Raw genomic sequence first — 22,418 nt, 5'->3', positions numbered from 1 at the left:
CTGCCTCCTCCTTCCCACTTCTCAGGGAAACACACACACACATACACACACACACACGCGCGCACGCACATACCCCCCCAGGAAGCATCCATCATAGGCTGTCCAACCAGGCCGGAGGGGTAGGGGTCATCGGGGAGGTGACCTCAAGGTCTCCGTGGGGACCAGAATCCGGCGGGGCTGTGGGTGAGAGGCTGGAATTTTTCCCACCCTGAGATTTTCCTGCATCAACCCAGGAGGGCGCCCTGGATGCCGCCGGCCCTGCCCCCAACCTCCTTCCTCTCTTGACACAGCTTCCCGGCTAAGGATGGATGGAGGGGGGTGGGGTGTGCCAAGGAGGAACCACCAAGCCCAGAAACCAGGGAGAGGCACTTCGAGATTGACAAAGTGTGGGACCCTGGCCGAGCGTGGCTGAGGGCCTGCCTGGGAGTCCCGCGCCTGGGGGCCTCGGAGGGTAAAGGGGATGAACTTGCCCGCTTCTGGCCCGCGGGGCCTCCCTCAGCCTCCACTGCCCTGCCCAGGAGTTGGACCCCAGCCCAGCCTCGGGCGGGCGTGTGAGAAGCCCTTGGCCCTGGGCCCTGCCCCCGGTCCTTCCTCCCCCACACACTGGGGACTCAGCCCTTCCTTGTGTTAAATAGAAACCTCTTTATTCTAAGTATCGTACATTCCTTAATATGTTGGGCCGGGGCCAGACCTTGAGGTGAGGGGAAAGGGGGGGGCCTGGGATACTTCTGTAGAGCCTTCCAAAACGCCTGCCACCGCACACTGGGCCGGGAGCTGGTGCTGGGAACGAGCTTCGTGGCCTTGGGAAAGTCCTTGCTCCCTCCGGCCTGTTTCTCTTCTATCTGGGGGGTTTAGGGGTGGCCAAGACCTCTGAGGACCTTTCCATTCCCCCCACACCGGGGCGGGAGTGGGGCGGTCTGTGGTCCCAGGCAGGGAGTCAAGAGGGAGCCCGTACTGGAGGGCAGTTTGTCAGCAGCAAAGATGGGGGGCACTGAGGTGGAGGGCTGGGAGAGTCTCAGCGTTGGGTAGGGGGCCGTGATGGAGACAGAGGCCGAAGTCGGGGCAGACAGGCCAAACCAGGCCTGGCCACCCGGGAGAGGGGAAGGCGGCCCAGGAAGAGAGGGAGGCCGAGGCAGAAAGGCGGGCGGGGCACGGAGATGTCTGAGAAGAAGGCACGGTCCCGAGGGGGTGACAGGGCTCCCCCCTCAGACAGTTCCAGGTCCCGGGCCACGGCCAGGATCTCCTGGCGGGCTGCTGTGTTGTGCAAGCCCCGGATGTCGAGGAGGGCTGCCACGTGCTTCCGCCTGGGGGGAGAGAAGAAGGGACAGGTGCACGGGGTTCTCCGTGCCAGACGCACACAGCCCCCCTGTGAACCTCATCAGGCCCCCATTTGTCCCAGAGCCTGCCTTAGCTCTGGAGCCCCTTTAAAGCCCCCTTCCGGCTCCTTTCCCCATACCAGCCGCCCCCCCCCACCTTCCCCTATCCCAACCCCTAGTCCCTCCCCATTTCTAGTCCTCCCAGACCCTCCTCCTAGCAGCACAGCCCCCAGAGCGTCGCTAACCAGACATTTCCAAATCCTTCCACTCATTACTGGCTCCAGAACCCTCTCCTCTACACCCAGCACAGGTGGCTTCCTAAGCACCTGGTCTTAGCTCCCGGTTAGCCTTCGGTCTGCAGCCCCGACTCCGCGCACACAGCTTCTGGGCTTCCTTCTGGTCCCTTCACACCTGCTTAAGCTCTGGAGTCAGCAACACCCCCCACTTCATCTTCACTCGCACCTCCAACAGCCACCCATCGCCGCTCAGACGCTGTGCAGGAAGGCTCGCCCACATTTCCATCGAACCTTCCTCTCCCCTCTCCCCACTCCCCAAGCCAGGTCTGGAAGCTTCTCCACCACAGCAGTTCCAGAGCCCGTATCCAAACCCGACCTCAACTCTCTCAAACCCAGAGCCCATCCATGACAGCACCTTCGTTCCCGTGGGACACGCATGTCACCCTCCCACGCCATCCCCAGAATCGTGCTCAACCAAAGTTCCACTCCAGAACTCCAATTAACCTTGGGGGGGCGGGGGCGTCACCTCAAACAGAAACTCTGTCTCAAAACTCTGTTTTCCAACCCTTGCCCTTAAATCTGACATAGCCGAGCCTTCCCTTCACCCCCATCTCCACAACAGATCGTGGGTCCAGCACCCCAGGACCCTCAGCCACATTTTGACTCAAGAGCCTGAACCCAACAGTCATTTCCAGAACTTCCATTTCAGAAAGAGCCCCGGGGCTTCAAACGCAGCTCAGGCTCTTCATGTCCCCACATCCCTGGTTTGGAATCACCTCGGCTCCAGAATGTACTCATCCAAAAATGGGGCTCAAGAGCCTTCCGGCTCAGACAGGCTCTAAAGCAGGCTTTGGAGCCATTCCAGAAGCTTGAGAGCTTTCAGACTGAGCTTTGCGTTCAAGTGCAGATTCCAAGTCAGAAACCCCAATCCAGGAGAAAGGCTGGGACTCCCACCACCCCCAAAGACTTCAGGGCTTTGTGACTCCCCGAGGACAAAGAGCCCCACAGCCCAGAGCCAGAACTGTCCATCTGGCTTCGCTTCCAGAATCCTCGTCTCCTCAACCCAGAAGCCTAAACCCCGCTGGGGCCTCACTCCCTGGAGGAGTGGGGTTTTGTCTCTGCAAAAGCACAGTGTCCTCCAGGACTGTCACCACTATCTGCCTTGGCGGGGGGTGGGGGAGGTGGGGGTGGAGGCAGTGATCAGGTGGGTGCAATCAGCTGGAGCCAGCCTGCCACGGGGGCTCAAGTCCCAGCTTGGCCACTGGCCAGCTGTGGCATTTGGGGTAATCTGCTTAATTCCCGCCTGCCTCAGAGGATGCTAAGCACTTGGAACAGTGCTGCCTTTTACTTGCATATTATTTTCTAAAATAACTTCCTTAGGTCCAACAGAAGGACTCAAGAAACCAGCATTGGTCTTGGTCCTGCTGTCCGGTAGGATAATGCGGGCAATGCTGGTGTTGACTGAGGATGGAGAAGTCCCCCAGCAATCCTGGGAGAAGAGTGCTATTATCCCCCCTGGGAGAGGCTCGCGAGGGGAGGGTCCCAGGGAGAGGATATGGTCCACCAGGATCTGAGCGGCGCCTGCCGCTGTCCCAGTGCGTGTGCGCCCCGCTTGCCTGTGCGTGTCCCCGTGTCCCCCGTGGCTCCCTGGCTGGGCCGGCCCTTCCTGCCGCCGGCGGCCCTGCGCCCCCCTGCCCTGGGCTTCCTGTGACTGCCTGTTTGTTTGCGAGCCCTGGTGGCGGCGGCGGCAGGAGAAGGAGGGAAATAGTATTAATAATGGCCCGGTTGCAGCAGGAAACGGCCGTCAGACACGCTCGCCGCCTCCCTCCCTCGCCCAAGAGCAGGAAACGCCAGGACGGATGCCAAAGCCGGGAGTCCTCGGCCTGGCGGCGGCGCGGGCAACAAGGGACCAGGCCGGCGCGGTGGGGGGTGGGGGGCTCTCACCTGATGTCTGGGTAGTCCCGGACCAGCACCCCCACCTCCACCTGGATGCTGGGCGTGTCTTCTAGCTGCAGGACTTCGGCCAAATGGGGCACCACGGCGTCCAGCCACGAGGCCTGAGACTCCTACAGGGGAAGGCCCCAGACTCACACTCTGGCCCCAGGTCCCCCTTCACATAAACCGCACCCCTCCTGGCCTCTGTTCTCTCCGTAAAGCCAGGCAGAGGACAAGCTGTGATCAGAGATTTTGAAGGACCTGGAAGCTATGGAAATGTGGAGGCAAATCCAGTCTAAACGTATCTATTCCCAGTTTTGCGGATCACGGGGGGCTCGGGACATCTCTCCAAACCTAGTAGTGGTCGTATTCAAAAGGTGACCCTTAGGGGTAACTGGGTTCTTGTGTGAGAGGTCTCCCTCCCTGCCTTCTCCATAAAATGACGCACCCTCCCCCTCCCCGCGATTCCACTCCCCCGCCCCCCTCGATTCCAAGTACTGCAGACTAGAAAGTCCTGGAAATGCGGATGAAGGAAGCGCTTCCGGTCCTGCTGATTACAACTGGGTGCAAATAAGAGTGGGTCGTTTTAAATTCTTGAATCCGAAACGCCAGAATCTTGAGTTTCTGTTGGTGTTTAGCATCTCTGTGTGCTCAGAACAGCCCCTGTTTTAGGGAGTGCGAGCTCTGTGCCAGGTAGGGTCCTAAGCACTTAGCAGGACCGAACTGACGGAATCCCCAGCCCCAGGCACAGGGGACACAATGCCGGTTTGCGCCCGGGGGGCCAGCTCTCCCTCCGGAGCAAGCCAAGTTTTAGGTGTGCAGGGCCAGGATCAAAGTGTCACTGGGGACTGAAAGTTGGGTGTAAGGCCTTTTTCTAAGCCCCCGCCCCAACTCTCGGGCCCGGGGGTTCTCGCGAGCCCAGGTTTAGCGTGGTTTCGGAGCCCCCCGCCCCCGGGCCGCACTGACCAGCCGCCGGAACAGCCGCTGCAGCTGCGCCGCGTCCTCCCGGAGCCTCCCCGCCACGCGGCTGCGGGTCCGCGCTGAGCGGCAGCGCAAGCGCCCGCGGAGCAGGGGCCGCACGTACTCCACCAGCGCGCGCCGGTGCAGCTCGGCCACCAGCGCCTGCGGACCGAGGGAGACGCGAGGTCTGGTTAGCCGCCGGTGACGCCCTCCCGGCTCGCCTCCCGCCGTGCGCCCACCCCGGGCACCGCGCGGGAAACCTCCCCTGCCCCCAGGGAGCCGCGACCCCTCGTCGTCCCCAGGCCTCCCCCCCCACACCAGCCCTCCCGACTCCCAACGGGTGACCACTGTCCTGCTGGATGATACCTTCCTCTGCCCCCTAACCGGCTCGCCGACACACCCTGCCGACTCCCAAAGGATGCCCCGTCCCAGCCCTCTCCCCAGTCTCAGGAGTTCTACCTCCCAGGGGGCCCGGCTCTGTGCTAGCCGTACCCTAGGCCCCAGCACCCGCGCACCTGCCTCCCCGCAGACCCCGCGCAGAGCGCCGCCTATCGCACCCGGAGAGAGCTAGCTGCTCCGTGCCTCGAAGGGGTCTCCCCCGGCTGAACGCCCGGGCTCCCCACTCTCACGCCCAGCCCTCCCCCCGCCCCACCACAAACCCGCACACCTGGTAGGGCTCGTCCTGCATCCTGCGCAGTGCCAGGGCCTGAGCGCCCAGCGTGCCCACGATGCCATCCAGGGCCTCCGGGCTGTTCAGCCACTTCCTGCGCATCAGCTTGTTGAAGTAGGGCTGGGGGGGATAGTATGGGGGGGATGGTTTTAGCTCTCCTCCCTTCCACCCTCTTTCTCCACTTAGCAGCTCCACAGAGGAGAGCTGGACTTGCAGGGCTGTGCTGTGCCCTTCCGGGGCGCGCGGTCCGGGAAGGGAAACAGACCATCCCCTAAAGATGGACCCAGAGCGGTCAGGGCCTGGACGAGGGAATCCAGGAGTTTAGGAAGCCCAGAGCGGGTGCCTGAGTCAACGCTGAGTCAAGGAGGGCTTCCTGGAGGAGGGGACACCAGAGCTGATCCCAGAGGACGGTGGTAGTTAGCCAGGTGTCGGCTGTGCGAGGGAGTGGCTCCATCAGCGGGAAGAGCCAGTGTGAAGGCTGCTGGGATGTCAGATGGGTTTTCAGGTTAGAGGATCAGAAAGAGGGTCAGTGTGGCTGGCAAGACCATTTATATAATTTGAGGGTCCCAGTGCAAAATGAAAACAGAAGGCCCTTATTCAAAATGACTAATAACTTCAAGACAGCAAGGGCATGGTGGCACACCAAGCTCGGGCTCTTCCAAGAAGGGGTCCTGTATAGCTGCTCGGTTTCACAGACGCCTGAAGCTGGAACAGGGGACAGGGAGATGGGGCTAAGCTGGCAGGTGGGGCTGGAGCACACAAGGCTGTAAGGAGCCCCGGCTTCCTCCTGAGGGCACTGGGGAGCCACTGCAGGTTGGGAACAGACAGAGAGGGCCAGGCTTATACATTAGGGAGATCTTGATGCTCCGAAGGGGCGGGGCTGAGGCAGAAATTGGCGGGGGGGGGGGGGGGGGGGCGACTGGAAGGAGACAAAAGGGAGAAAGAAGTGAGTAATGGGTGAGGAGGGAGAGAACAACCCAGATAATAGATTTTTTAGGATTTCTGTGGGGGGAGAGAAGGGAAGCACTTGGACATGATCCAAGAGCTGGGACAGGCAGTGGGTCTGTCCCTGAGGTGGATCTGGGGGCAGTAGGGGAAGACGCTGTGGTCTAGGTGGACCCTGGGGAAGGTGAGGTGCTGGGAATATCTGGCTCAGCTCGGAGTCCATGGAGTCTGCAGCAAGTCCTATCCCACCTCGCACCCACTTCCTGCTCTCCCATTCCCATGGTAACCCCGTTAACCCAGCTGTCAGAACCTCCCAGGATGGGGCCTTTTGTAGAAAAGCAGGTAAATTAAATGAGCCAATGCTCTGGCTGCAGAGCCTGGCTCAGGGAGTGTCGCTCTTGCTACAAACCCTGTATTTTTAGGAAGAAAACAGCCAGTACCCATGGTCCAGGACCAAGCTAAGCACTCTATAGCCACGACCCCATTGCTTCCTCACAGCCACCCCCGAGAAGCCTGGAAATCCGGTGCCCATTCTCCAGATGAGCAAACAGAAACCCCAAGAGGACAGGACTCCCCAAGGAGTAACTTGCCCCAGGTCCCCCTATTTGGAAGCAGCCCAGCCAGGCTGGGAACAAAGACTGTATCCACTGCCCAGCATCCCCATAATCCCCCCCACCCGCTTGCTCACGTTCACACACACACCTACCCATGTAGTCATTCAACAAACACTCTGAGCCCTATATATGGGTCAGCCATGGGTGGGTGGCTGGAGACACACGGAGAAGAACGCTTGGGGAACAAGCACAGAATAAGACAAACAAAACTCCAAGCATTTGATCATCGTGAGCAGGTCAGGGGACTATAAATACTCACCTGGCATTTGCTATTAATGTATATTAATATATACATTATATATAATGATATTAATATATCATATACATATATCAAATATATATATTATAACATATATATGTAACATACTTTTTATATGATATATTTATTTGCTGACCCGAAGGAAGTATGTTCCCTGTGTTAGGTATGAATGCGGCACTGTGGTTATGTTCATTTTAAAAAGGACTTCTTATCTTTTGGAGATGCAGGCTGAAGTGTTGATGGATGACGGCAGGATGTAGGGGATCTGGGGGTGGGGGGGGTGTTGTGGGGGGTGGAGGAAAGGTGAAACCAGATTGGCCAGGCATGGATAACTGGCTGGAGCTCGTCTGCCAAGAGGCCATTCTGTCATTCTGCCTACTTTGGTGTATGTTTGAAATTTTCCATAATAAAAAGTTATTTTAGAAACATTCCAACAAACCCTGCCCTTGAGAAGCTAACATTCCGGTGGGAGGAGCTGGTTGGGGGAGGGGGGAAAAAAGAAAAAAAAAAAGCAGAGGCCAATGCAGAGTGCAGGTGGCCCTAAGTGCTTGGAGAAAAACACAGCAGGGAGGGCGGAAGGGAGTCTCCTCTCTGGACGGTCTGAAGAGGTCTGATCTGAGTCAAGGCTTGAAAGAGGGGAAAGGGGGAGCTATGTGGCTACAGAGGGGAGGGGGAAGAGGGGCCCAAACTGAGAGATGAGCGAGTGCAGAGGTGCTGGACTGGGTCTGTCCTGTGAAGGAACAGGGAGGGGTAAGTGAGGAGGCAGGTGGGAGGAGGTGAGGTCAGGGAGGGAAGGGTCAGACCATCCAGGGACTTGAGCTCCACCCCCCCCACCACCCGCAAGGACTTTGGCTCTTGTTCTGAGTGAGATGAGATGTAGGACATGTGGGTTGAGCGTGCATTACAACAAGCACACACACAACCCTGTCTCATTTCCAGGTACTCCCCCCTCCCTCCCTGAACTCGCTCACCCACCTCCCACCAGACCCTAGCTTCCTCTGGGCACATGCAGGAGCCGGAGGTAAATAGGGCTCCCGGTCTAGGAGAGGCTGGGCAGGGATCTGGGGGGCCTCAGTGGGGAGGGGCTCTCCACCCAGTCCCCAAGGCCCCTTCTGCTGGTGGCTCTCCATCCTCCCCTTGACCATATCCTCCCCTCTCTTCCTTCCTGCACCCCCCTTTACCCCCCCAAATAACCCAAATAGGCCATCACCCTCTGCCCCCCTGCCCCCCTGCCTGCTTCCTGAACACTGAGTCATAGCCTAAAATGAACTGCAGGTTGGCGGGGTGCCCCCGTCCTAGCACCCCCACTCCATCCCACCAGCGCCCTGCCTCACTCACCTGCAGCTCCTGGAACAGCAGGTCAGCCAGGACTCGGTGGCAGAGTCGGGTCACACGGTCCAGCGCGCTGGCTGCTGCTTCCCGGGCCGGCTCACTTTCGGGGGGCCCCACCCGGGCCAGGCGCTCTGCCAGAGCCCTGTGGGGATCAGAGGAGCCAAAAGTCAGGGACTGCCAATATTCAGCTCAACTGCCTGGACCCCTCTTCTGGCTTCAATGGACTCTATTTCATTGGCATAGGGGTGACAGGTCAGATGGGGGAGCTGGGGGAAGTCAGGGGCTCTGGGGAGAGTCTGGAGGCTAAGCAATAGCAGGGTATGTCTGGGAGGCTGGGGGAGGTGTGTGGAAGCCCCATGGAATGGGATTCGAAACATTTCTCTTTTTTGAAATTTTTAAAAAATTAATTTATTTGACAGAGAGAGAAATCACAAGTAGGCAGAAGTAGGCAGAGAGGCAGGCAGATAGAGAGGGAGAAGCAGGTTCCCTGCTGAGCAGAGAGCCGGATGTGGGGCTCGATCCCAGGACCCTGGGATCATGACCTGAGCTGAAGACAGAGGCTTAACCCACTGAGCCACCCAGGTGCCCCATCAAAATGTTTCTAATTCTAAAACCCTACCCTTCCCATTTCTCTCTCTCTCTTTTTTTTTTTTTTTTAAGATTTTATTTATTTATTTGACAGAGAGAGATCACAAGTAGGCAGAGACGCAGGCAGAGAGAGAGAGAGGAGGAAGCAGGCTCCCTGCTGAGCAGAGAGCCTGACGCGGGACTCGATCCCAGGACCCTGAGATCATGACCTGAGCCGAAGGCAGCGGCCCAACCCACTGAGCCACCCAGGTGCCCCTCTCTCTCTCTTTTTTTAAAAAATATTTTATTTATTATTTGACACAGAGAAAGAGATCACAAGTAGGCAGAGGCAGGCAAAGAGAGAGGAGGAAGCAGGCTCCCGGCTGAGCAGAGAGCCCGATGTGGGTTTGGATCTCAGGACCCTGAGATCATGACCTGAGCTGAAGGCAGAGGCTTAACCCACTGAGCCACCCAAGCTGCCCACCTTCTCATTTCTCTTAATGATAATCCTCCATCCCTGAAAGGACAGTAAGCTGGTCTGAGGGCAATTTGGCATTTTCTTTCCAAAATCCCAGCGGGCCCCCTTCTGGGTATGGGTCCCTGAGAGTCCCCACCTTTTTGGGAATTGACAAGTGAGACAGGTTTTTCCTCTGCCAAAGGGTGAAACCGACTGTCTATTCACTGGGGACAGTAGATATGTGCTGTATGTAAACAGTGGAGCACAGTTCAGGTTTTACAAGGAAATAAATGTGGGAACTCCACATGCTAACGGGAAAGTCTCCAGCCTGTTAAGGGAAAAGGCACAAAAATGTGTTCAGTAGTCTGCCATTTGTGGAGTTCTTTTTTAAGGGAAAAGGAATACTATGTATGCACACAGTGAAATATATTTACCTGTGTATATATATGGAATGTGCATATGAAATATAAAATATGTATATGAATGTGCACAGATATGCATATGCATGAAGTATGCAAATGTATGCATACACTTACTTACACATATTTACAGGTAAATATATCAAAAACCCCAGCAAAGATATGGCAGACCCTAGCAATAAGGATGGTGGGGAGCGTGTAGGAGGGAGGCTTTGCACTGTATGCCCTATTGTAGCTCCAATTTTGAACCATGGAAATGCATTACCGATTTCTCAAATGCACGAAAAATAAGTTAATAAAAAAGGAGAATAAGATAAAAAGGCAAAAAAAAAATCTGTAATTCCTAGAGTGTTTGAGTCTGGCTTCTGGGTTCCTATAATTAGAACACTCCAGTGTTCTGATCACTCCATAATTCTAGGGCTCTGTGATGCTGAGGTTCTTTCCAGGACTCCCTAGGGTTTTATGCTTCCAAGGTCCCATGTGCCTGTCGCTCTGGACCAGCTCTGGGATCCCTGCCTAGGAACTGGGCACCCCGCTTCAGCTGGTCGTGACCACTGACCCTCTGCCCTATTGCACACACACGCTGGGCGCTCTCACCTCAGTGGGGGCCCGCAATTGACCAGGGAGATGGTCCTGCTGATGTAAGTGTCAGGTAGCAGCTCACGAACTCCCGGATTTTCGTGGAATCGTTCCACCCGCTGCTGGAAGCTGGTGACAGAGAAGGGGAGGGCATGACAGATGGAGCACTGCTGGAGGAGGGTCTCTTGCTGGGCACTCAGCCCGGCAAAGCCTGGGATCCTTCCTGATGCGCCCCTGCCAGTCCTGACTTGGTTCTCTTTCATATCTCCTCTCTCTGTTGGATCCTGGGTACTGATGCCACCCCCACCAGCCTTGCGCCCCAGCACCGCCCCCCCCCACCGGGGCCCTCGGTACCTCTGCAGGAATTCTGCCAGCCCCCCCAGGCAGCAGTGGGCCATCCTCTCCCCAAACTCCTGGCTGATGCGGGGCGCTCGCTCCGTGTGCTCCTCTAGCAGCTGTGTGGTCCATGGTGAGGAGAAGGGGTGAGGAGAAGGGGTGAGGAGGGGGGAGGTCCTGCTTTCCCACAGGGGGCACTGTTCCCACTGATTCTCCTTCCTCTTCCCCACCCCCTACCTCGCACACATCCTGGGCCAAGCTGCTGGGCCGGTCCTCCCTGTTCCCCCAGTGCTCCTCATTCTCCTGCAGCACCCGAAGCAGGGCTGCTCGCGTCTGAGCCTGCAGTGGGAAGGTGGGGGGACAGGCAGGAGTCAGGGGCACCTGGGAGCCTCTCCCTCTTTTCCTCCCCCACCCCAAGGTCCCCACGCCTTAGCCCCAAGCATATCTCAGTTCTATTTGTGAGCTTGCAAAGATTAGGCTGAGGAGGGAGGTTGGATCAGAAAACTTCCCCAGCCCTTTGCATCCCTACCCCCTGATTTGGAGCTTGATATTAAGAGTCCATAGTTTTGGGACACCTGGGTGGCTCCTTCAGTTAAATGGCTGCCTTCGGCTCAGGTTGTGATCCTGAGATCCCTGCATAGGGCTCCCTGCTCAGCGGAGAGCCTGCTCTCCCTCTGCCCCCTCTCTCTTGTTCACCCTCTCTCTCTCTCTCTCTCAAATAAATAAATAAAATCTTAAATTAAAAAAAAAAAGTCTGGGGTTTTAAGCTTCCTTCATCTGATAGCCAGAGAGTCTGAGGGTCTATTCTCTTATTATTTGATGGTCCCTAAGGCTCTGCTCCCCAGCTTCTGCAAAACAATTTGTTCAAGAGTCAGATTCTGGTCTGGGATTCTAAGGTTTATGCATCTCTGATTCTCTGGTCCCATGTTCCCTGTTCCCTTCAGAGAATCTGAGAATGTAGTTATGTCAGAGTCTAAGATTCTAGGCTCGCAGGTTACAAAGGTTCGGACTCCTTTGGCTGAGGCAGGACTGGCAAATAGGTGGCCAGGCTGGGTGTTTTGGGCCGGACCATTCTGCCGACTGGTTATTAACCAGGCTGACTCTCTGCCCTGGCTGGGTGAAGAGATCGCGCCGATGCTCTCCTTCTGGGGGTCTTTGGGACTGTGAGCCGAGCTTCTGTGACTGACGCTTCCTCTAAGATTTGAAGTATCTCGATGTGTTGATACTTTATTGCTGCTCTATTATGCCTGGCTGGGTGTTTGGGTGAACAGAGCTGAAGCTGAGACAGAAGTGATCCGTGTGGGCTTACCTTTCAGTGTCTTTGGGGCAGAACTCAGAATCCACAAAGGGAAAAGGGAAATGGGAGTAGGGAAAGGAGGAGAGGAGGGGCCCCCAACCCCAGTACAACCCTTCCCTCCCTGCAGAGTGCCTCCTGCTCCGAAGTCCCCCAGTACCTTAACGTCTGTGACGCATTCGTCCTCCAAGCCCCGCAGGGTGCCGGGAGACAGAAGGGGCCCCAGCTCCCCATTCTCTAGGGCTACCAAGTCCACCAGCCCTAGGACCTCTCTGGGAGTGGGGGACAAGAGACAGGGAGGTCTGTGAGAGGGGGATCTGGGCAACTGAACCCCTCCACACCCAGTGTGCTTGTGACCCTGGGCCACTCCCTTCCTCTCTAGGGACTGGCTTTGCTCATCCCTCAAAGGAAGTCTTGGGAATGGTTGCTCCCCTGGCTCCAGTTCTCTGAGTCAGCTCCCTGATGAATGGTGTCCGGGCAAGACTTGCAGGGGTCAAGTCCAAGCTCGATGGTCTGGCACGCGAGATCTCGGCCATGATCAGCTTCACCAGACAGAAGTTCCCTCCCACCTTCACTCCTTGTACCCAGCACCTCACCCGGCCTTGGAGGTCTCCTCGGTCTAGGCCACACTCCTCACTCCTCAGCACACCCAACCTGTGTGGTACCATCCCTCTCCCTAGCCCCACCACCACCACCCATACACACCCCAAGCTTTGGTCCGTGGCATCTTCTCAGACAGAAACATTATCTTCCTACTCCCACCCTCCCATTCCAGGAAGCTCTCCAGACTCCCTATCCTGCCTCCCTCTCTCATAGATGGTGTGAGAGTGTCCTTAACACATATTCCCAGCAGGGATCTAGGAAGTCAATGTCACTAGCTGTTGCTTTCCCATTCTTCCAGTGACAACAGGATGACTTTGAGGAACCACCCATCCCACTCGCTTGCCGACATGTGGCTTGGGTGTGACCAGCTCCCCTTTCGCCTGACTGCGTAGGTGACCCAGTCATGGCTAATCATATTCCGTGCCCTACCCACAAAAATGGGTAGGTTTTAGGATCCAAAAAGCCTCCACAGTTTGAAGATTCTAGGACTGGGAACATCAAAGGTGCTGAGGTTCTAAGTGTTAAGGTTACAGAATTCAAGGGACCAGGAGCGTTCCAGTCCTAACACTGGAAGGATCCACAGTGTCAAAGTTCTAGGCTCTAAAGAGGGGGTGGGGCCAAGCTTTAGGATTTGAAGTCTCATTGGTGCTAAGGTTCTAGGATTGAAAGTGTCAACGCTCAAGTTCTAAGACTGGAAGAATCAACAGGGCTAATGCCCTAGGATCTAAAGATAGAGAGCCATGTAAGGGTTCTAGAATTCTGAGGGTCAACTATGCCAAGATTTTAGGAATGCTGGTGCTAAGGTTTTAGTATTTAAGAATCAGTGGTGTTAAAGTACTAGGACTGGAAGGTTTAATGGTACGAACATTCTAGGTTGAGAACCATCAACAGTGCTAAATACTAAGACCAGAAGGGTGAACGGTACTGGGATTCTAATAGCATATATGTCAATGATGGGAAGGTTCTAGGCCTGGAGGGGTCGAAGCACTGAGCTTCTAGAACTGAATGGGCCACTGGTGTTAATAGAGTCCAAGTCTGGAAGACTGGGAGGTGTTAAGGTTCTAATACTGGAGGGGTCAATGGTCAATGTTGATAAGATTCTGGGAGTCTAACTGTCAGTGATGTGAAGGTTGTAGGGCTGGAAGTGTCCATGGTGCTAAGATTTTAAGAATGGAAAGATAACAATGCAAGCCTTCTAGAAGAAGAATCCACGATGCTTAGATTCTAGGACTGGAAAGGTGACCAGCACTATGATTCCAAGGGTGGGAGTGTTGGGATGCTGAGCTCCTTGGACTGGATGTGTGGAGGTTTTAGAAGTAGAAGGACTGATATCACTAAGGTTCTAGGGGGGAACGGTGGACAGTGCCCAGATGAGCGGATTGTCAATGTTTCGGTGCAGAGGACTGGAAGGATCCCTGTGTTAAAGGATGCAGGAGTGCAATGATACTGAGTTCTAAGACAGGAAAGGTCCACAGTGCTAAGGTTCTAGGGGTGTAAGTGTCCACCATGCAAAGGTTCTAGATCTGGAAGGATCACCAGTGCCCCAATTCTAGGACTGGAAGCGGCGGGCGCAGGGCTACAAGTCCAAGGGCGGAAGTGGGGTTGAGGCTGAGGTCCGTGGGACTAAGGCTCTCAGACTACAGGGTGCGGAGGTTTTAGAACCGGAAGGCCCTATGTCGCTAAGGTTCTAGCACTGGGAGGGTGGACAGCGCTCGGAGGCGCAGATTGTCCATGTCACCCCTGCCGAGGACCAGGAGGGTCAACGGTTTTAGGATTCTATAGGACGGAAGAGTCAGCGGTTCCAAGGTCTTTGGCAAGTGAAGAGGCCAGGGCTGAGGGAGTGTGTGTTAGGGGGGCGGGGGGGGGGTTCTGGGCGACCCTGGGGTGGCCGGCCCCGCCTCACCTGGGGTGGCCGGCCCCGCCTCACCTGGGGTACACCTGGTTGTGCCAGTGCAGCAGCGCGTAGCGGTCGGTCAGCGGCAGCCTCCGGCGGGCGGCGGCCCCGAGCCACTCGGCCAGCGCGCCGTGGTACCCGCGCAGGTAGACGCCGAAGGCGCCCAGGCCGGCGGGGTAGGCGGGCGCCAGGCGGCCCCGCACCACGCCCATGTCCTCCAGCAGCCGCGCCCGCAGCGCCTCCAGCTGCCCCGCCAGGCCCCCTGGCGCCCCGGGTGCCGCCGCCTCCAGGCGCTCCCGCGCCGCGCGCCCCACCGCCTCCGCCCAGCGGGCGCGCAGCTTGCGGGCGGCCCCGGGCCCCCGGCGCCCGTCGGCCGCCTCCTCCTGCAGCAGCACCTGGCCCAGCTGCGCCACGGCGCCCGCCCCGGCGCCCGCGCCCGGCCCGGGGCCCGCCAGCGTCTCGCGCACCAGCGCCCAGAGCTCGCGCTGCAGGGCCTCGTACAGCAGCGCCACGTCCCGCGCCCGGCGGCCCCCGCCCGTGCCCTCGGGCCCGGGCGGCCCGGGCGCGCCGCTGCCCCCCGACGACGCCAGCTCCTCGGCCTCCAGCTCCAAGATGTGCTCGTCGGCCCGCGCGAGCTCGCGCTGCTGAATCAGGCTCAGGATCTCCAGCACTGTGGGGGCAGAGCCGGAGGTCAGGGGGAGGGAAGCGGGCCGGCAGGCTGGGGGAGGAGGGGGTGTGGGGAGGGGGAGATGACGGGCCTAGAAGGGAGTCCTGCGACGTTCCAGGAGAACGAGTTGAGGGAAGGGGGTCGGGAGAGGGGGGGCAGGTTGAGGGAGGCAAGAGGGAGAGGGCCAGGACCTGCGGGAGAGGACAGGAGATGGTTAGGGATGGACAGAGGAGGGTGGGCGATGGGATAGGTGTCTGGATAAGGGAAGTAGGTCAAAGGACCAGAGTAGCATCAGGAGACTAAGAAGAGAATGGGAGGGGGAGGAGGATGGGGAGAAGTCTGGCCTGTTGGGGGTAGGGATTGAGGCAGAAGGGGGGGGGCAGAGGGGTGAGTAGCTTATGATATAGGAAGGGGTCAGGATATTTGAGGGGCAAGGACAGGAAAAGGGCATCAGACCTAGAGGAAGGGATCTGGGCAATGGGAGGGCTGGGGGGGAAGAGTCCGAGGCAGGTAGGGGGAGAGGGTGGAGAGAAGCAGTGGATGAGAAGGGCAGAGTGGAGGCTTGGAGGTGGGGAGAGGTTAGCAAGACCAGTGATGGGGTCTTCTGGGGGATGGGATAGCTGTGGGGGTGACCTGAGACTCCCCCAAAAGCCAGCCCCATGGGGTTGGGAGGCCTTTGAGTGAAGGCAAAGGGAGGGTCCCGGTGGCCCAGGGTTACCCCCGACACCTCCACCCCCCTCCACTTCCTCCCTGGCAGAAAAACTGTTTCCTGGCCAGCGCTATTTCTGCCCATCCGTTTCCAGAAGGCGGGGGCTCCAGTCACCCCCTCGTCACCTCCCTGAAGTGCCCTCCCAGTCCCCAGGGAGCCCGGGCTGAAATAGCCTCTTGCCAGGACCTAGAGGGTGCACAGAAAGGGCTCTCCTGAGGTCCCCAGTGCTGAGGCTGCTTGCCTGGGAGGAGGCCTGGGAGTGAGGATGGGGGCGAATGAAGGTGGGGGCAGAGCTAGGGTTGGGGGCCTCTGAGATGGGATCAAGATGGGACTGAGGGAAGGGATGAGGGTGAGGTTGGGGTGACATCTACAGAGGGGACAGGAAAGGAGTTGCGAATGACATCTGGGGTTTGAGGGGGTGTGGAGACGAGGGTGGGTTTATATGATCTTTGAGCAGGAAAAGAAGGTAGAGATGGATATGAGTTTGAAGATGAAATTTGGGCTTGAATTGGGACCAAGAACGTGGGTGGAGGTTGGGAATGGGAGGTTTGGATGGGGACTCCAGGTTGGGGTGGAGATGGGATTAAGAATGAAGGGGGAGGGGCACCTGGGTAGCTCAGTCGTTAGGTGTCTGCCTTCGGCTCAGGTCGTGATCCCAGGATCCTGGGATCGAGCCCCGCATCCAGCTCCCTGCTTAGCAGGAAGCCTTTTAAAAAAGAAAAAAAAAGAATGAAGGGGGAGGCCAGCTTGGGGTTGGGCTGAAGGTCGGTGCTGAGATGGGCCGAGGCTGGGCGTTGGGTGGGAGACTAAATCGGGGACCCTGTTGCAGCTGTAGGCGGGACAGCAACAGCCCGGCGGGCAGGCAGTTGTCCTGGCGTTGGGCACGGAGATGGTTAAAGATGGTGTTTGGACAAAGGGATGGGTTGGGGTAAGCACGAGGATGTGTCCCAAGGTGGAGATAGCTGATGGGGTTGGAGTAAGTGTGGGGTGGAAACCAAAAGGGCATTGAAGAAGACACTGGGGGTACAAACAGGGGTGATGTCTTGAGTTGAACCGCGTGCCCCCCCAACGAAGAAAAAAGATGTGTGAAGTCCTAACCCCCCACCCCGTACCTCCGAATGGGGACCCTATCTGGAGACAAGTTCTTTATAGAGGTGATCAAGTTAAAATGAGGTCATGGGGTGGCCTCCAAGCCAGTGTGATGGGTGTTCTTATACAAAGGGGAGATTTGGACACAGAGACAGATACACACAGAGGAGAGATGCTGTGAGGTCACAGCGAGAAGGCCCCCTGGCGACGAAGGAACGGGAGTGGGGTGATCACAAGCCAGGGAACCCCCAGGTTAGCTGGCAGAGCGTTAGGTGCAGAGGTGCAGGAAGAGGAAGAAGGGCTCTCCTTTGAGTTTCTGAGCGTGTGTGGACCCACCGCAACACCTTGATTTCCGACTTCTAGCCCCCGGAACTGAGAAACTAGATCTCGACAGTTTCAGCCACCTGGTTTGTGGGACTTGCTTAATGCAGCGGCTCTGGGAACCCGAACACGGGCCTTGGGGGACGCAGTCGGCAGATGTGGTGGAAGGTAGGCACTAGGCATGGTGGTGAGTTTGAGATGAAGCTTGGAGATGAGTTGAGGTAGGGATGAAGTTGAAGGTGGAGGCTGAGGTTTGGGACTGGGATGGAGTTAGGGTTAGGATTCAGAGTGGGACGGAGAAGGAGAAGAGATTGGGGGTGAAGGAGGAGATTGAGGTGGGCGTGGGGGTCTGAGGCTAGGGTTGGGGCTGGGGATGGGAAGTGGGGGGGGTATGGTATGGAGGTTAGGGAGGGGCAGAAGGTCAAGGTTGGAGATGGCCTGGAGGTTAAATTTGGAAGGAATTGGGAGGGGATGGGACCAAAGTTGGTGATTCGCTTATCACAGGACATGGGGGTGAGGTTGAAGCCGGTGGTGGGTAGTGAGTGGGATGGATTGGGGGTGGGTGTGGAGACAGAGCTGGAGCCTGGCTCGGTGATGGGGCTGGGGACTGCAGGGGGCGAACTGGTATCCTACTTGGGGGTGGGCAGAAGTTGGAGAAGTGAATGGAGATAGGGTCACAGGTGGAGGCCAGGTCTGAGCAGGGGCTCCCGACTCACCTGACAGAGGCTCCTTCATCTTTGGGGGCTCGGGGACCTTGGGCGGGGGCTCAGGGGCCGCCTCGCCGGCGGGCACCACCCTCTCAGCCAGGGACGCACGACGGGGCTTGGGTCCGCGTCCCAGTCTCAGGAAGGCCAGTCTCCGGGCAGCCTCCCCAGCCGCCTCCTCGTCGCCCTGGGCTCGGGTCCCCTGAAGCCTGGCCAGGAGACCAAAGTCTGCCGAGCTCCTGCGTATCCCTGGTGTCAGCACGCGGCCCAGGAAGGAGCGGGGCTGCCCATCTCCGGGGCTGCCTGCCCGCCGGCCAGGGGTCCAGCCCAGCCGGAAGGGGGCTAGGCCAGCCAGCTTCTCCAGGGTGGCGCGGCGGCGACAAGATGTTCCATTGGGCAGGGTCCCCAGCTCCCCAACCTCCTCTTCTTCCAATCCTGGAACTTCCTCAAAGGGGTTCCGAGAGGACCTCAGGGGCAGGGTCCCCGCCCGGGGCACCTTAGTGTCGGCCACCCCTAGATTCTTCAGGATGGGCATTTTGACAGGCGGGGACCTGGGGAAAACATAACAGACCCTCAGTGGGATTGACGGCAGTGGTGGGGTGTTGGTGATTGGTAATCCTGCCTCTGCGTGCGGAGCCTGGTCCGAGCACTTGCCGATCCCATGAGGTTGGTGCTATTATGATGCCCGTTCTGCAGATGACACCCAAGGTCCCACAGTGGCTCAGTGACTCAGCATTTGGACCCAGACCTATTGATTCTGGGGCTGGGGCTCTTTCCCCCCTACCCCAAGCACTGGCATTCAGACCCTTTCCCTGCCCGGAGGCTTCATCATCTTTGTGGACCCACCCACCCCATGAGGAAATAGACTTGGAGAGGGGAAGCGTCTTTCCCAAACTGGCACAGCCCACGAAGGACACAGGCTGCCTAGGGACTCAGGCTCCACCATCTCCCCAGACGGCCAGTCACACACATGGGCACCCGCCTCGTCTCCCCTGTCCCACCAGCACCCCTGTCCACTCTACCCCACCCTGTTCACTCCTTGAGGAAAACCTTCCTGGGAAATGTCCAGAACAGGCAAATCTGTAGAGCTAGAAAGGAGATGAGCATGAGTGGGAGCCAGGGGCTGGGGAAAGGGGGCTGGGGAGTGACTGCTTAATGGGTACAGGTTTCCTTTTCACAAGCGAAAAAGTTCTGGAGGTACACAGTAGTTGACAATATTGTGAATGCACCAGGTGCCCCTGAATTGTATTCTTTAAAGTGGTTCATATGGTGAGTTTTATATTATGCATATTTTACTACCCTTCCCCCTGCCAAAAAAAGAAAATTACTAGGTATTCGCCGGGTGAAGGCAGTGGAGAAACAGTGGTGGCCAAGGCACAAGTTCTTCCCTCTTGGGGCTTGAAGTCTCCCAAGATCTGCTCATCCCACCTCCTAAGTCCCTCATCTCCAACCCTCTCCATGGCCCCTTGCCCCAGTCCAAGCACCCTCTGCCCTCTGGCTTCCCCACTTCCTCCTTGGTCTCCGGGCTCCTGTTCTGCCCCACCTCAGCCCACCTTTGAGGTCCTTGTTAAAGCATAAACCTGCTCCCTTTCCTTCTCTTCACTTTGCATGGCTCCCCAGTGCCTGTGGGACAAAATTCAGCTGCCCTCACCTGCCAGCTGTGCCCTCACCAGTGCTCTCCCACATTCTCCTCCTCCTTGCTCCGGGCTCCTCCAGGTGTCAGCATTTGTGTAGATCCTTCTACAAGGAAACCTGTTCTCCCCGCTTTAGGACACAGCTCCAAAGCCCCCTTCTCCAGGAAGCCCTCCCTGATGCCCAGGCTGAGTCAAGTCAGCCCCCTCAGGATTTCTTCCATCCCAGCCCTGTCCAACCTGAGTCGTCACTGTCTGGGGATGAGTCTGTGTCCCCGAGACCGGACTGTGAAGCCTTGAGAAGACAGGGTCAGGCTGTTTCCGTCACTGCTGTGTCCCTAGCTCCCAGGGCTGGCGCTCAGGAAATGAATGGGTGCTAAACAGGAAATGAAGGAGGGAAGGACCTCATTCCTTGTGGGTGAGGAGGAGTCAAGCTGGAGAGATCAGTTAAGACCAGGCCATGCAAGGCCTCGAAGGGCCATGAGGAGGAACTTGGGCTATTTCCCAAGGACACTGGGGAGCCACGGAAGGGCACTTTTTAAAGTGATGAAATAGTTTAAATGTTCAGAAATCCAGAAAAATTTAGAAAACAAACACCCCTGTGCCTCCAATCCTAGCAGCATCTAATGCAAACATTTGCCCTATTTGGTTCAGGTTGACTTTTTTTTTTTTTTTTTTTTTTTAAAGAATCAAGCATTACAGATGCACCAAAGCCCCCCCACTCCCTCCCCTGCCCCTGAATTATCTAGCCCTCTCCCAAGGAAAGCACCATCCGGAATGTTAATCCCCATCCAAGCCGACTTTCACTCTATGCCTTGGCATAGTGTTTGTAGCCAGAAACAATGTATTGTTTCCAGTGGTCTCCGACTCTCTCTAAATGCAATCACACCATGCATATCCAGCAACTTGCTGTCTGAGAGCTGGTTTTTGGCTCACATGCCACATGCCGTGTGACATGGAGCCATGCCTTGCTCTGTGGCTCTAGTTGATGTCCCTGAAGTGTTGCGTACTGTTCCACTGCTGGGCAACAGCAAAGCCGCATTGGCTCTTGGCTGTTCACACGTTGTCCTATCACCGGCACCAGACATGCAGGTTGTTTCAAACTGGGACAGGTTCTGAGCAGGTGAGGGACAGGGTCGGGATTGGGCGGGAATGTGCGTGGTGCGTGGAGCATCTGGAAGGGGGCCCTGAGTGGGCAGGGCTGTGAGCAAGAGCATCTCCTTTCCGGGTGAAGACCCCCTTCTTTCTTCCCTGACTTCAGCCTCCAGACCTCAGCTGTTGTTCCTCAAGCCTCTCTCCAGTCTCCATGGTCCCCTGTCCCCCAGGGAGGCAGTCACCATGGCAACCCTTGTCTGGAGCCCCCAGGGCTGTGGTCAATCGATGCTAGCACCCCCATACACACACGCACGTGCGCGCGCGCGCGCACACACACACACACACACACCACACGCCGTTTTCTCTTTCATTCTCCAAACAGGCTTCTCTGTGCTTCATCCCACAAATGGCTTCATTGTCCCCCAGCACTGCCTCTCTCATCCTCCCCAAAACCCACCTTCCCCTCAAAATAGGGGGCTCCAACTTATCTCTAACAGAATTCAACATTACCCAAACGGGGTTTTTCCACTCCCCCACTGGCTGCTACATCCATCTCTGGACTGGATCCCATACCCCCAACCATCCCCAACATCCTCAGACCCCATCAGACCCCACTGCAGCACCTTCTGAGAAGCGGCCCCCTCGTCTTTCCCCTTCCTGGCTCCAACACCCGCCTCTGCAGACGGGCTCCAACATCCTGCCCCCTCCAGCCCCCTCATCTGCCTCCTGGTGCCCGGCCCCTGACTCACTTCCGAGGCATCCCTCAAGCCCCCAGCCTCCCGACCTCCCACAGGATGTCTTGGCCACCAGCTTCCCTCTCTGGGCTCCGGCTCCTCCCCTCCCCCTTCCCTCTCCTCCTCTGCTGCCAGCCTTTCCCCAAAGCCCTAAACCCTCCACAGGCAGCCTGACCCATTTGCAGAACTCAGCACCTCCATTCCCCAAGTCTGTATCCGAGAACAGTCCTCACACGTTGTGTCCGCACTGGACCCCAACCACACCACCCTCCTCCAGACCTTGCCCCCCGCAAATCCTGTCATCAGCCTTTTCAAGTTCATGCACATCTTCCTTCGGAACCCCATCTCTTGCTCCCTGTCCTTCCCAGCCTTGTCTTTTCTCCCACCTCCAAGCCCCCATCTCCTGGGGATGGAGCAAAGCACCCAGCCCTCTCTGGCCCTTCTTCCCACCTGAACTCAGAGGGCATGAGACCCAGCCATGGCTCCGGTTTCTGTTAATGGTCCAAGCTCTCCCTGCTTCTTCTAAGTTTCTGTGGATCCCCAGGGTCCCCAAATTCTTCCCTGCTCCCCGCGCCTCCTGCCCTCTCGCTCACCCTCCTAAGGACAGACCCCACATTCTCTTTTCACCTCCTCTCCCCCCACAGCTGCCGTCTAGCCCAAACCCAGGGGGGCCAGATGGGGGGGTGGGCATGCGGGTCCTGCCCCCCTCCTCCAGCACACTTACCTCCTACTCAGTGCAGTCCCTCTGTCCTTGCTACTGCTGTCCTGCCCTGAGGACACATGAGCCAGAAATGCTGAGAGCTTGGAACTGGGGGGGGGGGGGTTAGAGGAGGTCAATTTCCTGTCAGGAAACCCCTCCCTCTCTGGGGCCAGGGGCGGGAAGGACTCTTTATCTGTCTGCCCTTTTAGGCCAAGCTGGGGTTGGGCTGGGAAGGACAAGGCCACAGTCCGGCCCCCCCTCCCCCGGAACCCCCCCCCCCCCCCGGCCTGCTCTTCACACCTTCCAAGGTGACAACACCATCCTGGGCACCCTGGGGAGACACCCAATGCTG

The 22,418-nt window shown here is 57.5% G+C and overlaps 1 protein-coding gene across 1 annotated transcript; it reads right to left on the bottom strand.

Annotated features, from left to right (window-relative positions):
- Window positions 1-622: 622 nt before the first annotated feature.
- Window positions 623-22,167, bottom strand: EXOC3L2 (exocyst complex component 3 like 2). The gene is made up of 12 exons (XM_082710673.1): window positions 22,091-22,167; window positions 17,919-18,457; window positions 14,450-15,086; window positions 12,080-12,191; window positions 10,863-10,964; window positions 10,644-10,744; window positions 10,308-10,418; window positions 8,274-8,409; window positions 5,115-5,237; window positions 4,454-4,609; window positions 3,497-3,618; window positions 623-1,304 (listed from the first exon to the last, which is right to left on the bottom strand). The coding sequence occupies exons 2-12, from the start codon at window positions 18,439-18,441 to the stop codon at window positions 1,016-1,018; spliced, it is 2,412 nt and encodes an 803-aa protein (XP_082566799.1). The 5' UTR covers window positions 18,442-18,457; window positions 22,091-22,167; the 3' UTR covers window positions 623-1,015.
- Window positions 22,168-22,418: the final 251 nt, after the last annotated feature.

This window comes from Mustela nivalis, assembly GCF_964662115.1.
Source record: "Mustela nivalis genome assembly, chromosome: 18".
NCBI classification, from domain to species: domain Eukaryota; kingdom Metazoa; phylum Chordata; class Mammalia; order Carnivora; family Mustelidae; genus Mustela; species Mustela nivalis.
This window is presented reverse-complemented; position numbering and strand designations above follow the sequence as displayed.

Excerpts from the sequence above, each read along its gene's own strand:
- EXOC3L2 (XM_082710673.1), bottom strand. The coding sequence starts at position 18,441 with ATGCCCATCCTGAAGAATCTAGGGGTGGCCGACACTAAGGTGCCCCGG. Across the intron at positions 10,419-10,643 it reads CTGGCAGAATTCCTGCAGAG|CTTCCAGCAGCGGGTGGAAC; the intron begins GTACCGAGGGCC and ends CTCTGTCACCAG. Across the intron at positions 1,305-3,496 it reads CGGGACTACCCAGACATCAG|GCGGAAGCACGTGGCAGCCC; the intron begins GTGAGAGCCCCC and ends CTCTCCCCCCAG.